Source organism: Hemitrygon akajei, chromosome 16 (assembly GCF_048418815.1).
Source record: "Hemitrygon akajei chromosome 16, sHemAka1.3, whole genome shotgun sequence".
Classification (NCBI taxonomy): domain Eukaryota; kingdom Metazoa; phylum Chordata; class Chondrichthyes; order Myliobatiformes; family Dasyatidae; genus Hemitrygon; species Hemitrygon akajei.
The window spans coordinates 63,535,945-63,551,279 of NC_133139.1; the positions used below are offsets into that span (position 1 = coordinate 63,535,945).

General features: G+C 42.1%; 1 protein-coding gene across 7 annotated transcripts in view; it reads left to right on the forward strand.

The window, feature by feature from the left end:
- The first annotated feature begins 8,087 nt into the window (after nucleotides 1-8,087).
- Nucleotides 8,088-15,335, forward strand: part of dock6 (dedicator of cytokinesis 6) — a 209,529-nt gene continuing 202,281 nt past the window's right edge. For all 7 annotated transcript variants that reach the window (XR_012101800.1, XM_073069028.1, XM_073069029.1 and 4 more), the window contains exon 1: nucleotides 8,088-8,275. Coding sequence is in view for 6 of the 7 variants with exons in the window: in XM_073069028.1 (XP_072925129.1) it covers nucleotides 8,229-8,275 (47 nt within the window). In the remaining variant the exon portion in view is untranslated. The remainder of the gene's footprint in view (nucleotides 8,276-15,335) is intronic.

Below are 15,335 nucleotides of genomic sequence, written 5' to 3' on the forward strand. Positions count from 1 at the left end.
AACCCAACACTTTTGAACAGGTCATACCTCCTCCAATAGAGATCCCAATGATCCACGAACCTGAAGCCCTGCTCCCTGCCCCAGATTCTCAGCCATGCATTTATCTGCCAAATCATCCTGTTTCTACCCTCACAGGAGCGTGGCATAGGCAGTAATCCAAAAATTACTACCCAGGAGGTCTTGGTTCTTGGCCTTCTGCCTTGCTCTCTAAATTCTCTCTTCAGACCTCTTTGCTTTTCCTTCTTATGTCATTGGTACCATTATGTACCAAGACATCTGGCTACTCTCCTTCCCCCTCCAAAATGCTTTGCATGCGATCCACAAAGTCCCTGACCCTGGCACCTGTGACTCATTCACATCCACAGTATCTCTTGCTCGTTCCTCTGACTATTGAGTCCCCTATCACTACCGCTCCCCTTTTCTCCCTCTTTCCCTTCTGCACCACAGACTCATGCTCAGTGCTAGTAACCGGTCCCCGTGGCATTCTCCTGGGAATATCTACAAAAGGGAATGCCTAAAAAATGTGGCCTCCATCATCCGGAAACGTGCCCTCTTCTCTTTCACTACCATCAGGGAGGAGGTACAGGAGGCACACGATCAAATTTTAGGAACAGCATCTTCCCCTTGGCCATCAGATATCTGAATGGCCAATGAACTCATGACAACTACCTCATTTTATTTGCTCTGTTTTAGCACTATATATATATTTCGTCAATAATGTGGAAGCAATTAATTACATTTTATGTAATTACGTCAGAACATAAAGCATTGTCAAGAGGTTAAGTTGTTGTTCAGACCAAACATCAGTTTTCTTATTGCAATTTATAATATATCGTATGTATTACACTGTACTGCTGTCACAAAACAACAAATTTCACGACATGTGTCATTGGTAATAAATCTGATTCTGATTCTGATAAAGTCGGTTCTGTCAGTGTGCTTTTGGTCTATGAGAAAACCAGAGATATGAGCCGACTGAACCACTAGAGGGCAATAACTGAACACTTTATGCTTTTCACCGGCAAGTGCTTTGAACATTACTCCTGAGTTTTCCCACTAGTCAGTGTCCATTGACATTATCTCTTCTGCCCACTTGCTATTCACTGAACTGTGTCACCACTATTGCTTCTCTTACTGGGAGCCACATTTCAGTGACTGATAACGATTTTACTGTAGTCTCCACCCAACAATAACCATGTCCACGATCAGTTGAACCTCTGACATCGATTGCCTAGCTCACTTTTTTTACTATTAAGTTTAAACGGGAGACCAAGATTCAAACAACTCTTATTCACAAACCATTTCTCCAGTTCATGTGTGTATAAAGTTAGAAAAAGAATTTATTGAGTTATACCCAATTACCTATATTCTTATAACTTTAAGTTCAAAAAGAAAAAGAATTGTGTTTATGTAACCTCAGGACATTCTGAAGTGTTTTACAGTTAATGGTGTACCTTCAATATGTCATTGTTGTTTGCAACTTTGTAAATTACTCGCCAATTCCACAAATACTGATATCACAATAAGCAGAATATAAATTTCATAGGGTCTCAGCCCAAAGCATGGACTGCTTACTGCCCTCCACAGATGCAGCCTGACTTTTTGAGTTCCTCCAGCATTTTGTGTGTGTTGCTCGAGATTTGCAGCATCCGCAGAATGCTTATAAATTAATGTTTATAAATTTTCTCTGTTGAGGCTATTGGGACAAACACAGCCAACTGGAACTAAGTGGATGGACACTGAAGTCAGCATGGACTGGTTGGGCCGAATGGCCCATATCCATGCTGTATTGCTCTATGAATTATGGATCAGGAATTAGGAAGAATGTTCTCCTCTTGTTTAACAGTACAGTTGGCAGCCTCAAATCAACAGGGAAGATCTCTAAAGCACTCTCTCAGCGCACACACAAACCTCTGGAGCAGAAATCGAACAGAGAACCTGGCTACATAAAGGTGCCACCCACTGAGCCATGGTTGGCACTAATAATAAATAAAGAGAATGATTCCCAAAATAATGTTTAATTTTGGAAAAGTACATAAGAAAATACTACATACAGAAGCCGGAAATCTTGAGTAAGTACTGCCAAGGTGAAGGGTCTTGGCCCAAAGTCTCCACTGTTTATTCTCCTCCATAGATGCTGCCAGACCTGCTGCGTTCCTCTGGCATTTTGTGTACATTGATCTGGATTTCCAGCATCTGAAGAATCTCTTGTGTTTATGATTTACTGTCCTGACTTATTACACGATTTGAACATAAAGAAAATAATTTTATTGTTGAGTATAAATTCAGACCAACTCATCTAGAAATACAATTTGTTTGTTCTGGCTGTGATATAAATACTCAGTGGGTATAGGAGGAACCTAACAAAGCAGCCACTGAGAGTACTGTATGTTTATGGTCTTCTGCTGCTGTAGCTCATTTGCTTCAAGGTGTGACGTACTATATGATCAGTAATGCCCTTCTGCACACCACTCTTGTAACATGTGGTTATTTGAGTTACTGTTGCCTTCCTATCAGCTTGAACTAGTCTGACCATTTTCCTCTGACCTCTCTCGTCAACAAGGAGTTTTCACCTACAGAATTGCCGCTCACTGGATCTTTTTTGTTTTTCCCACCATCGTCTGTAAACTCTAGAGACTGCTGAGCATGAAAATCCCAGGAGATCATCAGTTTCTGAGATAATCAAACCACCCCATCTGGCACCAACAATCATCCCACGGTCAGTCACTTAGATCACATTTCATCCCCATCCTGATGTTTGGTCTGAACAACAACTGAACCTCTTGACCATGTCTGCGTGTTTTTATGCATTTAGTTGCTGCCACATGATTGGCTGATTAGATATTTGTATTAACAAGCAGGTGTACAGGTGTACCTAGTAAAGGCCACTGAATTTTGACCCTTTACATTATTAGCTCACTCTGTGTTTCCCTGTGACCTCAGACCCAGTCACTGAAAAGTACTCATAGACTACGTTTATGTATAAAGTTCAAAGATCAGTGTGCTCATGTGGAGACCATGTTGGTTACACATGATTAGCTGATTAGACGTTTGCATTAACGAGCAGGAGTAAGTACAGGTGTATCTCAAAGTGGCCACTGAGTGAATACTTTTGCTTTACATTTTACAAAGCTGATCCAGTTCCCTCCCACTGTAACCTGCTTCCATGCACCTGCAGATGCTACATTCTAAACTCCAACTGCACATTCACCAAGACTGGTTTTACACACATCATTCTTAATTCTCTTCCTTCTTCATTTCATAACTGTGACCTCCAACTGTTGCTCCCTTCGCCGAAGAGAACAACCTTCCACTAGCTGCTCTATTGGAGACCCCTCATGATTTCATATATTTCTGTCAATTATCCCCAGGAGCCTTTTCTTTAAAGCAGTCTCAGCCTCTCTAATCCGTACATGTGTCTCTCATCCCAAAACTCTGTCTCCAACATCCTTTCTGTTGTGTGGAAAACAGAACAGAACACAATACTCCTGCTGAGGCCAAGTCAACGCTTCCAAAAGGTTCAGCGTGATTTTCCTGCTTTTGTACTTCATCACAGGGTGGCATGGCAGCATACTGGTTAGCATAACACTATGACCACAGCATCTGCAGTGTACTTTGTGTTTACTATGACTATGCCAGCAACCTGGGGTCAATTCCCACCAGGGTCTGTAAAGAGCTTGTACATTCTTCCTGTGATCAGCTAGGTTTCCTCCAGTTGCTCCGATTTCCTTGCACGTTCCATAGACCAATGAGTTAGTGGGTTAATTGCTCACATGGGTGTAATTGAGCAGGACTCTCATCATTGGGATGGAACGGCTTGTTACCATGTTGTATCTCTAATTTCTAAAAAATGTAAAAGGTCCCAAATTAGACCATAAAACATAGGAGCAGAAATGGGATGTTCACCCATCGAGTCTGCTCCGCCATTCCATCATGGCTGATTTATTAACCCTCTCAACCCCATTCTCCTGCCTTCTCCCCATAACTCTCATTAATCAAGAATCTATCAGCCTCTGCTTTAAATATACCCACTGACCTTGGCCTCCACCGCATTCTGTGGCAATGAATTCCACAGATTCACCCTCTAAAGAAATACCTCCTCATCACAATTTGAAAGGGACATCCTTCAATTCTGACGTGGTGCAGGTCCTATTTGCCCCACCAGTACATCCTTGGAGTGTGTTGGTCATTGATGCAAAAGAAGCATTTCACTGTTTAGCTAATCTCATTATCTTATTTTAAAATCTTTTCTCATTTATCCTTAATAAATGCATCCCCTTATAATTACATAGATATAGAAACATAGAAAACCTACAGCTCAATACAGGCCCTTCAGCCCGCAAAGCTGTGCCAAACACACATTAGAAATTACCCATAGCCCTCTATTTTTCTAAGCTCCATGTACCTGTCCAGGAGTCTCTTAAAAGACCCTACCGTATCCACCTCCACTACCATCGCTGGCAGCCCATTCCACGCACTCACCTCTCTTTGCGTAAAACATCTTACACCTGACATCTCCTCTGTACCTACTTCCAAGCATCTTAAAACTGTGCCCTCTTGTGTTAGCCATTTCAGCCCTGGGAAAAAGCCTCTGACTATCCACATGATCAATGCCTCTCATCATCTTGTACACCTCTATCAGGTCACATCTCATCCTCTGTCGCTCCAAGGAGAAAAGGCCGAGTTCACTCAACCTATTCTTATAAGGCATTCTCCTCAATCCAGGCAACATCCTTGTAAATCTCTTCTGCACCCTTTCTATGGCTTCCTCATCCTTCCTGTAGTGAGGTGACCAGAACTGAGCACAGTACTTCAAGTGGGGTCTGACTAGGGTCCTATATAGCTGTAACGTTACTTCTCAGCTCTTAAACTTAATCCCACTATTGATGAAGGCCAATGCACCGTATGCTTTCTTAACCGCAGAGTCAATCTGAAAGCAGCTTTGTGTGTTATATGGACTCAGACCCCAAGATCTCTCTGATCCTCCACATTGCCACGAGTCTTACCATTAATACTATATTCTGCCATCATATTTGACCTACCAAAATGAACCACTTCACACTTATCTGGGTTGAACTCCATCTGCCACTTCTCAGCCCAGTTTTTCATCCTATCAATGTCCGGCTGTAACCTCTGACAGGCCTCAACACTATCCACAACACCTCCAACCTTTGTGTCATCAGCAAATTTACTAACCCATCATTCCACTTCCTCATCCAGGTCATTTATAAAAATCATGAAGAGAAGGGGACCCAGAACAGATCCCTGAGGCACACCACCAGTCATCAACATCCCTGCAGAATATGACCCATCTACAACCACTCTCTGCTTTCTGTGGGCAAGCCAATCCTGGATCCACAAAGCAATGTCCCCTTGGATCGCATGCCTCTTTACTTTCCCAATAAGCCTTGCATGGGGTACCTTGTCAAATGTCTTGCTAAAATCCATATGCACTACATCTACTGCTCTTCCTTCATCAATGTGTTTAGTCACATCCTCAAAAAATTCAATCAGTCTCGTAAGGCACAACCTGCCTTTGACAAAGCCATTCCTAATCATATTATACCTCTCCAAATGTTCATAATCCTGCCTCTCAGGATTTTTTCCATCAACTTACCAACCACTGAAGTAAGACTCACTGGTCTATAATTTCCTGGGCTATCTCTACTCCCTTTCTTGAATAATGAAATATCATCTGCAACCATCCAATCCTCCAGAACCTCTCTGTACATTAAACTTCTTCTGCATCTGCACTTTCCACAGGCCTGTCCATATCCTGCTGTAAACTATCACTATCTTCTTCATCGAAATTCGCAATGCTGTGATGTTATTCCTCATTTCTTTAGCATTTTTGTTTTGTTTTTTACAAAGCCAAGTTGCTAGCTTCACACTCAGCCCAGAATGGATGGAACGCGTGCAAGGAGCCAGAGGGATTTGAACCTGGTATCACTCACCCCAAAGTCCAATGCTGATACCACTACACCACTGCTGTGAATCACAACCATATTCAGCACCATCATGGGCACTAGCCTCTCCAGCATTGAGACATCTTTAAAAGGTAATGCCATAAAATGGAGGCATCCATCACTAACGACCCCCAACAGGTAGAATGCACCCTGTTCTCAATGCTACCGTTAGGAAGGAGATAAAGGAGCCTGAGAAAACATACTCAATGTTTTAGGAACACTAGACTCTGGAGGTGTTGAAAATCCAGAGTAACATACGCCAATTGCTGAAGGAAATCAGCAGTTCAGGTATTATCTATAGACAGGAATAATCAGTGAATGTTTCGGTCCGAAATTCTTCCCCAGAACATTTTAGGAACAGCTTCTTTCCCTCCGCAATCAGGTTTCTGAATGTGGCATGTACCCATCAGCACTACATCGGTATTTTGCTCCATTTATAGCTACGTATGTATGTGTGTGTAGAGCAAAAAGAGAGTGTAAAAATATACATTACTTACTGTAATTTATAGTATATTTATGTATTGCACTGCAATGCTGCCCTCAGAACAATAAATTACATGACATATATCAGTGATAATAAAACAGATTTAGAAAATGTGATGTGCCCCCAAAGTCCGGAACAAAGCAAAAAACAAAAGTCTCAAAACCAGTTTCTGGGCAACACCATCATTCATCTTCTCCCAGTCCAGTAAAAAATCATTTTTGGCTGTTACTTTACCGGTTTTTGTATCTGTGCGGTCTGTGTCTCTCCTATGCTGCATGATTTAACTTTGTAGAAAAGCCTTCCAGCAGCACACCACATTGTCCACATTTCCCCCATGAACCTCTCCAGCACCTCATCAAAACATTCTAACACCATTCAGAATCTGGTTTATTATTACATACTGACACATCAAATCTTCTCAAACTCCTTTGTGTTCTTGCCAGTCCAGTTCAAATGCAATGTGGGCAAGACATTTGTCTCAATCATTCCACTTAATTGTTGATAATGTACCTCAAAATCTTTCTTCATCAAACTCTCAGTATAATCTCTTTTCCTTTTTTACACTTAAATGCACCTGTTGAGCCTAACTACTCTCATTGAACATTATAGCATAGTACAGGCCCTTCATCCCACAATGTTGTGCTGACTTTATAATGCATGCTAAAACCAGTCTAACTCTTTCTTCCTACATAACCCACCATTTTTCTATCATCCACATGTCTATCTAAGAGTTTATTAGATGCTCCTAACATATCTGCCTCTACCACCACTCCTGGCAGCATGTTCAGTGTACCTACCTCTCTCTGTGCAAAAGAAATTACCTGACATCAATTTCTCCATGAAAGAAAGCTCCTCATTGTATGTATAGAGAATACATGAAGAGTCTCAACCTGAAACACCAACCGCTCACTTCTCTCCATAGATGCTAATTGGCCACAGTCCCTCCACCATTTTGTGTTGCTCTAGATTCCAGCACCTACTGTCTTCAAATGAATTTACAGTATTCTATTGGAGTTACTGATAGCAATCTTGCTAGTTTTTAAATATATATTTTTGTGCTTTAGCCAAGCATGCATTCTGTATTGTCCCTATTCAAACTTTTAATAACACATAAAAATTTGGACTAAGTCATGCCATTTCTTTGCAAGAAGCCCGACTAGTTATCCTTACCAACTAGGGCTACTTAAACAGAGAACACCTTAATCATTGCACTGGAAGGAGTCATCCCTCAGATGGTCAATTTTCCCACCTTGTATCCGGAGAAGGCCTAAATAATCTTCCTTTCTCTATAGTGTATATGGTTCCATAAAGTCATAAATAAAGTTTGCAACAATTCTAAAAAGTTTTCTCCAAGCACAGAATAAATTTCAGCTGAAATAAAGATCAATTGCTCCAATGGAGAGAGTCTTCACTCAAATTTCCTTTTTTTTAAATTTACGTGGAAGCTTTTTATTTTTCTATTTAAAAAAAATAATCTGTAAAACTGGGTAGCTAATTTCCGAAGATTGCCAACCCCTACAGTCATTCCCGACTGCCGATCCCTACAACCATCCCACTTCCCGGAAATTGCCGATCCTGACAGCACTCCCCGACTCCCGGAGATTACCGATCCCTCCTGCTACTCCACATCCCGAAGACTGCCGATCGAGAGTACCGTCTCAGCTCCCGGAGACGACCGAGGTTCGAGCCGACCCCTTCCCGGCTCGCCGAATCATTCCGAAGATTGCCGAAGTGCGAAGAGGGCTGGAGCCGCCGCTCTGGTTCCTGTCGGCGGTACCATGGCCACTTCAACCGAACGCCGCGCATTCGCTCAGAAAATTAACCGGTAAGTTGCCTCTGACCGCGGGGAGGGAAGTTTCGGAGGTCTTTTTTGGGCGGCAACTTTACTCCGGCTTGGGAAGCCCCGGCACCTGGTCACGTAGGGTGGAGAGGAAAAGAGGAGTTAAACTGCGGGAGTTTCAATTCAGTCAGAGGAATCCCGAAATTTACCCCAGGAGCGGAAAACAATGGGGGGAAGCAGCGGGGACCGGGCCCGGGCCACCTCAGGTGTGAGCGGTTGTCTGTACCTGAGCGGCCGGCGGAACACCGGAGCCCGCACCGTTTCCTGACTCCGGCTGCCGGGGACGAGGCGCGCAGGGCAGCAACCCCGTCGCTTTGTTTACAGCCGTTCCCGGTGCTCACCCAGCCCGGTACCGGCACAGGTCCCGAGAACTCGGCGACAAAGAAAAAGAGACGCCTACAATCCTCAGCCTCGTTAGCATGCCTGAATTTTAGTTTAGCACAGGTGATACAGGTTTAACTCAGTCTTTGTTTATGTGTAGTTTTTCCACAAATTCTACATTATATTTTATTTCCCTGTAAATGCCTGCAAGAAAATAAATTTCAAGGTAAATTTCAATATACGCACTTCGATTAAAATTTTACTTTGACTTCCTTCAGATTTTCTCTTCCCCCCCTTCACTTGTCATCACTATTCTTTCCCTCCGTCTTCTTCCCAGCACCTTATTCTGAGGCTCTGGGGGTCGCTCCAAGGTTCTTGTCACCTCTTAGAATCATAACAACTCAGGAAGAGGCCATTTGGCCTTTAGATCTTGTACAGCTGTCTTATTTTGCTTCTTGTATCCCCTGAAATCATTTCCTCACCCTAACTAAATTGTTTTTAATACCTTGATTGACTTTTCACTAGCTTTAGAGGCAGTGAGTTCCAGGTCATAATTTTCCTCTTAGTAAAGAAAAACTTTTCTCTTGCATTTTGAGCCTCTGTACCCAAATTTCTGAATCTTATGCAGCTTTTCTGCTTTTTAGTCGCATCTCAACCACTCATGATCTTGTACACCTGGATCAAAATCTCTTTTCAACTTTTTTTGTACTCTACAGTGAACAATATTCTGGCTATCCTATGAGTAGCTTCCATTTTTGTTAATGTGACTGGCAAATCAGATATCCAATTAATGATTGGGACTATTTCCATTTAGACCCTCTACAAATGAATATGACACGTGTCAACTGAAATACTGATTAATTCCACCTGTATTTCTGAGTGATAATTAGGCTTCTAGACTACTTTTTTTTAAAGCAAATTTAGGATATGATTGTGAATCATTTTAGTTGATGTGGCTCATGTTGACTCTGTCATAGCAAACACCAAGGGAAATAGTGGGTTTAATGCGTATTAAATTGAGGAAGACATTAAAAAATTGGCTATCATTTAATTATGTTCATTACAAATGTTTTAGCTTTATGATGTATCTATAAATGTTATTTTAATTGCAGCAGCACTAGAGAAAAAAATTGATTAACCAAAATATTGTGCGGTCTGTTTAAGCTTCCTTGCTTTTGTCCAGGCATCTTTCTGTTGAAGTAAAGAGATTACTTCCAGAAGTTTTGATATTACCTGATGCTAACAATGAAGTAGGTTAATGAATTTCCAAGTTTTAGTTAGTTGTTGATAGTTGAAATTGATCATGTTAGGTCTAGTATGAATCAGATACCGCAAAGTGCTTGCATCCTTGTAATATTTAAAGAGATTTTAAGCTTGATTACAAAGTGCTTGAATCCTTGTAACATTTAAAGAGATTTTAAGCTTGGTTATAGAGTGAAATATATCACCTGTTTATTATATCTGACTTTATGTGATGCTCTTTATTCGGATTCCGCTCTGAGCCTCATTGTGTTGCTCTGCAAAGAGAGATTGGCAGTTTTTTTTTCAGATGTAGAACTGCAGCTTATATGGATGGCTTCTATGAGCCTCATGTCCTGCATTACCTCTGCCTGTAATTCTAGCCTCTTGTGAACCCCTGATACTCATCACTGCACTGTAGGAGCTTCTTGATTTAGCTGAAAACACAACTTTTTTAAAAAAATCTGACTTTTGATCATCTATCCTAATGTTTCCTTACTTGTAATGGAATCAAAGTTGGTTTTAATTTGTTCCTGTTTTAATATATTAACTGCTATATTTAAAAGAAAGCTGATATCCTTTGCAATGTTGGAACCCACTTCTGAGTTGTTACAAATATTTTATCTGCTTAGCTGTTCCATAAACTCCTTGGCGGCTTTTCTTGGTACAGGAGTGGAACCCAAAGTGGTATTCTGCTGCTGTAGCCTATCCACTTCAAGGTACAAAGTATTGTGCATTCAGAGATGCTCATCAGTTCACTAGTGTTTTCAAGTCAAGTCACTTTTTATTGTCATTTCGACCATAAGTGCTGGTACAGTACACGGTAAAAACGAGACGATGTTTTTCAGGACCATGGTGCTACATGAAACAATACAAAAACTACACTGAACTACGTAAAACAACACAAACACTACACTAGACTACAGACTGCATAAAGTGCACAAAACAGTGCAGGTGTTACAATAAATAATAATCAAGACAATAGGCGCAGTAGAGGGCGATAAGTTGCTGTCACACCAGACTCTGGGTATTGAGGAGTCTGATGGCTTGGGGGAAGAAACTGTTACATCGTCTGGTCGTGAGAGCCCGAATGCTTCGGTGCCTTTTGCCAGATGGCAGGAGGGAGAAGAGATTGTATGAGGGGTGCGTGGGGTCCTTCATAATTCTGATTGCTTTGCGGATGCAGCATGTGGTGTAAATGTCTGTAATGGTGGGAAGAGAGACCCCAATGATCTTCTCAGCTGACCTCGCTATCTGCTGCAGGGTCTTGCGATCCGAGATGATGCAATTTCCAAACCGGGCAGTGATGCAGCTGCTCAGGATGCTCTCAATACAACCCCTGTAGAATGTGGTGAAGATGGGGGGGGGAGGGGGGTGGGAGATGGATTTTCCTCAGCCTTCGCAGAAAGTAGAGACACTGCTGGGCTTTCTTTGCTATGGAGCTGGTGTTGAGGGACCAGGTGAGATTCTCCACTGGGTGAACACCAAGAAATTTGATGCTCTTAATAATCTCTATGGAAAAGCCATCGGTGTTCAGCAGAGAGTGGTTGCTCCGTGCCCTCCTGAAGTCAACAACCATCTCTTTTGTTCACATTCGGAGACAGGTTGTTGGCTCTGCACCTGTCGGTTAGCTGCTGCCCCTCCTCTCTGTAAGCTGACTCATCATTCTTGCTGATGAGACCCACCACGGTCGTGTCATCGGCGAACTTGATGATGTGGTTTGAGCTGTGTGTTGCTGCAGTCATGGGTCAGCAGAGTGAACAACAGTGGGCTGAGCGCACAGACCTGGGGGGCTCTCGTGTTCAGTGTGGTTATTTGAGTTACTGTCTCCTTAAACCAATCCGGCCATTCTCTTCTGACTTCTCTCCTACTGAACTGCCGCTGGCTGGATCTTTTGTTCTTTGCACCATTCTATGTAAGCTCAACGCTGTTGGATATGAAAATCCCAGGAAATTAGCTTTTTTCTGAGAAGCTCAAACCACCCCATCTGGCATCAACAATCATTCCATGTTCAAAGTCACTTGGATCACGTTTCTTTCCCGTTCTGGTGTTTGGTTTAAACAACAGCTGAACCTCTTGACCATGTTTGCATGTTTTCACGCAGTGAGGTGCTGCCACATGATTGGCTGATCAGATGCTTGGATTAACAAGAAGGTGTACCTAATAAAGTGGCCACTGAGTATAATGTAATTCAGTTATACTTGAACACATTCAATTGCATTGTTAATTTTTGCCTCATTTGCAGGAATTAAAGTGCAGACAGATTTTTAAAAAACTACCTACACTATTAATAAAGTTGAATATGCAACATGCTTGCTTAATGCAGCAATATTAAAGTCCTGTAATGATAGAAACCAATGTAAATAATGATGGTTTTAGTTGAGATTCTAGAGCCTGCATAGCATTCTTCAGAATAAATTTGACTTTTGAGAGACATTAGCAAAATAATGTTGAATGATTCACTTTTAATGGACCTTGTGATAATGGTACTACATCATTTTGTCACAGTCGCTTACAGCAAACTTCTTTCATGTCATGTGTCCATTGTTGACTCAAGTGATGTTACCTCAGCCCATTTCATATGGGCCTGTTCAGTCATTGCTATGTACTACGAATGTTTTTTTTGTCCTGCTACCTGTTATCTATGGAATAATCCGGAGATCTTTATAACTCGAGTAATCCAGAGATCTTTATGTGACTTTTCATGTTTTTCATTTATATGCTATACTTTGACTTAATTTGCAAGCATGGTGTTCTAAGATACATAGAATTCTAGCTATCAACCTCTGCTTTAAATCTACCCAATGACAGGTTGAATCAGGTTAGTTGTAATTTCCTTTTACCACCCACTGGATCACTTGGTCAAAGGAAATGGTGTGAGAAGGAGCTCCAACACTATCTGACTCCAGTTTACCTGGTGTGACACTGGATAGGACGCTCTCATTTGCCGCCCACATCCAAAAGCTCCGAGGGAAAGTTGACTCTTGCACTTCTCTCTTAAAAAAATTAGCAGGCACAAAATGGGGAGCTAATGCTCACACACTTAGATCACTGCCCTAGCACTCTGCTATGCATCTGCAGAATACTGTGCACCTGTGGGGCAGATCAGCCCATGCGAAGAAAATAGACCCGTTGTTTAACGAAGCCTGATGAATGATCACGGGCACACTGCGCCCCACACCCACTAACATCATTTACAGACTTGCAGGCATTGCTCCCCCAGAGACCCAAAGACTCACTACAACAAAAATTGAAAAAGGTAAACAGAACTCAGATCCGCGGTACCCACTACACCATCATATGCCAGTTTCCAACTGCCTAAAATTGAGGAAAAGCTTTGCTATAGTGGAGGAACTACCGCACGGAACATCCCCCCAAACATACAGGATTGACTTCTGGTAACAAACAGAAGCCAGAACCCCACCAAACAATACAGTGCAAGACCCCGCAGAAATGTTGCCAGATGAGGCACTGCTTGATGGACGGAAGTGGTGCACTCTCAACAGAGCGGGAGTTTGTAGGACGGGAGACAAAATGGTGAAGTGGGGTTTAAAGACCAGCGAATCCTGTGAGTGGGTGAAAGGGTGCAGAACATTGAACACATTCTGCACAACTGCCCACTCTCACCTGATTTAACTGACACTGACCTGCTCAACATCAACCAAACAACACTAGAGTGGCTGGCTGACTGGTGTGACAAGCTATGATGATGAAGTTGCAATTTCAGTGTTTTATTGTACTCTGAACTGATCTTCCAACAAGTACCTCTGTAGCAATCTCCAACTCTCCTCTGGTTTAGCCCATCTGCAGTCCATGTCCCCTTAACCCACCTTATTTCTAATTAGTTCTAGTTGAATATCACTCTGAGATCTCTTCTCCAACTCTGCCCCCATCCCTCCTTTTGCGCCAACAGTAACAGCCTGCTCCAGAAATTACCCTTCTATAGCGCTCTGTTTCTTATCTTTAAAATTATCTGTCAATAAATCTTTTGTTATCTCTTTATTCCATCCAGTTTTTGTCTGATTGTATGATCAATTTGCTATATTTGGAACTACTGGTATGTAAAAACAAGTAGTTGTTTTCAAAAGTTGCCTGACACTACAATGCATTTTTCATTATCAGTGTAATTTTATAACTATGTTTAATTGTCACAAACACCTCTAGTTATTTTATTGCAACAGCACAGAATCAGATTTGTGAATGGTGAAGAGTGAGTCTTGGGGAAGCGAAGATAACTTTTGGTCCAGCCATTTGGTTGTGCATTGATGTTGAGTGATTTGGGGATAGTCTTTCTGGTCAGTAGATGAGAGCTTCTGTATTCTTAACATAGCCTGCTGTTCAGCTATGCATCCCCACCCCCTTGTGAGGGGTCAACAAGAATATATTTCCCATTGATTGCTCAAATTTATATTTAAAATTTTGTCAGCAGTTTTATTTTGAATACAGAATGCTTGATCCGTACGGTAAAACTCTTAATTCAGCAGATTTTCAGGGTTGTTCGATATTATTCCAATCAATACACCAAATGCAATTTTTAATATTGTTTTTAAATATTACGTGATTTTTATTTTAAAAATCTCTAAATATTGATGGGGAGTGTGGAAACAGGGTATGGTCAGTTCAAAGAGAGCAAAGGATCCGGGGCTGTAGTGAGCTGTAAAGGAGTATGGCGAATATCATCTTTTTCTGATAAATTATTTATTAATGCATTTCCAATATTATTACTCTCAGTTTGCTATTGAGAAAATAAACATTAAGCTGAAACGGTGCCAATCTTCTCCAGGATGTGCTCCAGCCGCTGTCATCTCAGTTGTCCAGTATGTCTCCAGAGCCAGTGGACATCACATGCTCTCTCTGTAGGGACACCCAGGCATGTATCTATCTTCAAATGAGTGCCAGGCAATTGGCTTGGTGAACCCTCAAAAGCACAGTGGCTGGACCTGTGAATAGCCACCGTGTTCTATGCATAGGAGCAGACTAATGAGGATATTTTCCAAGTGAGTCTGTGATCCAAAATAAAAACCTGTTGCATGGCATTGCTCTGTGCAACATTCTCTACCCCAAGTGTGAAGGATGAGTCTTAGCCAGAGGAATCGCCTCTCAAGAATCTCATCTCCCACTCCACCCACTGACTAACAGATGGCAAAATGGATCCCCGTGGCAGGTCCAGAAGGCAGACACAAGCTAGAGAGCATAAGAGTGTGCAGAAGCAGTCTGTACTGGAAGTACCTCCATGCATTGTGGAATGGCACAGAGGGTATTTCCAAACATTGGCTTGTGTTGTGCTGGTCTGGGTTCTGAAGAGGGTTTTGGTAACTGAGTTGAATGAGTAAATCTAGCTGAGGTGGAAGCTCAGCCCAGTTGGGATCACCACTGCACTCATGAGCCCTCTCTTTGTATGGCTTCTCTTGTAGCCCGTATTTTCCTTCCACCGATGGAGAAGGCAACCATGTAACTCTTGCAGATGCTTCCCCTAGAGAACTGT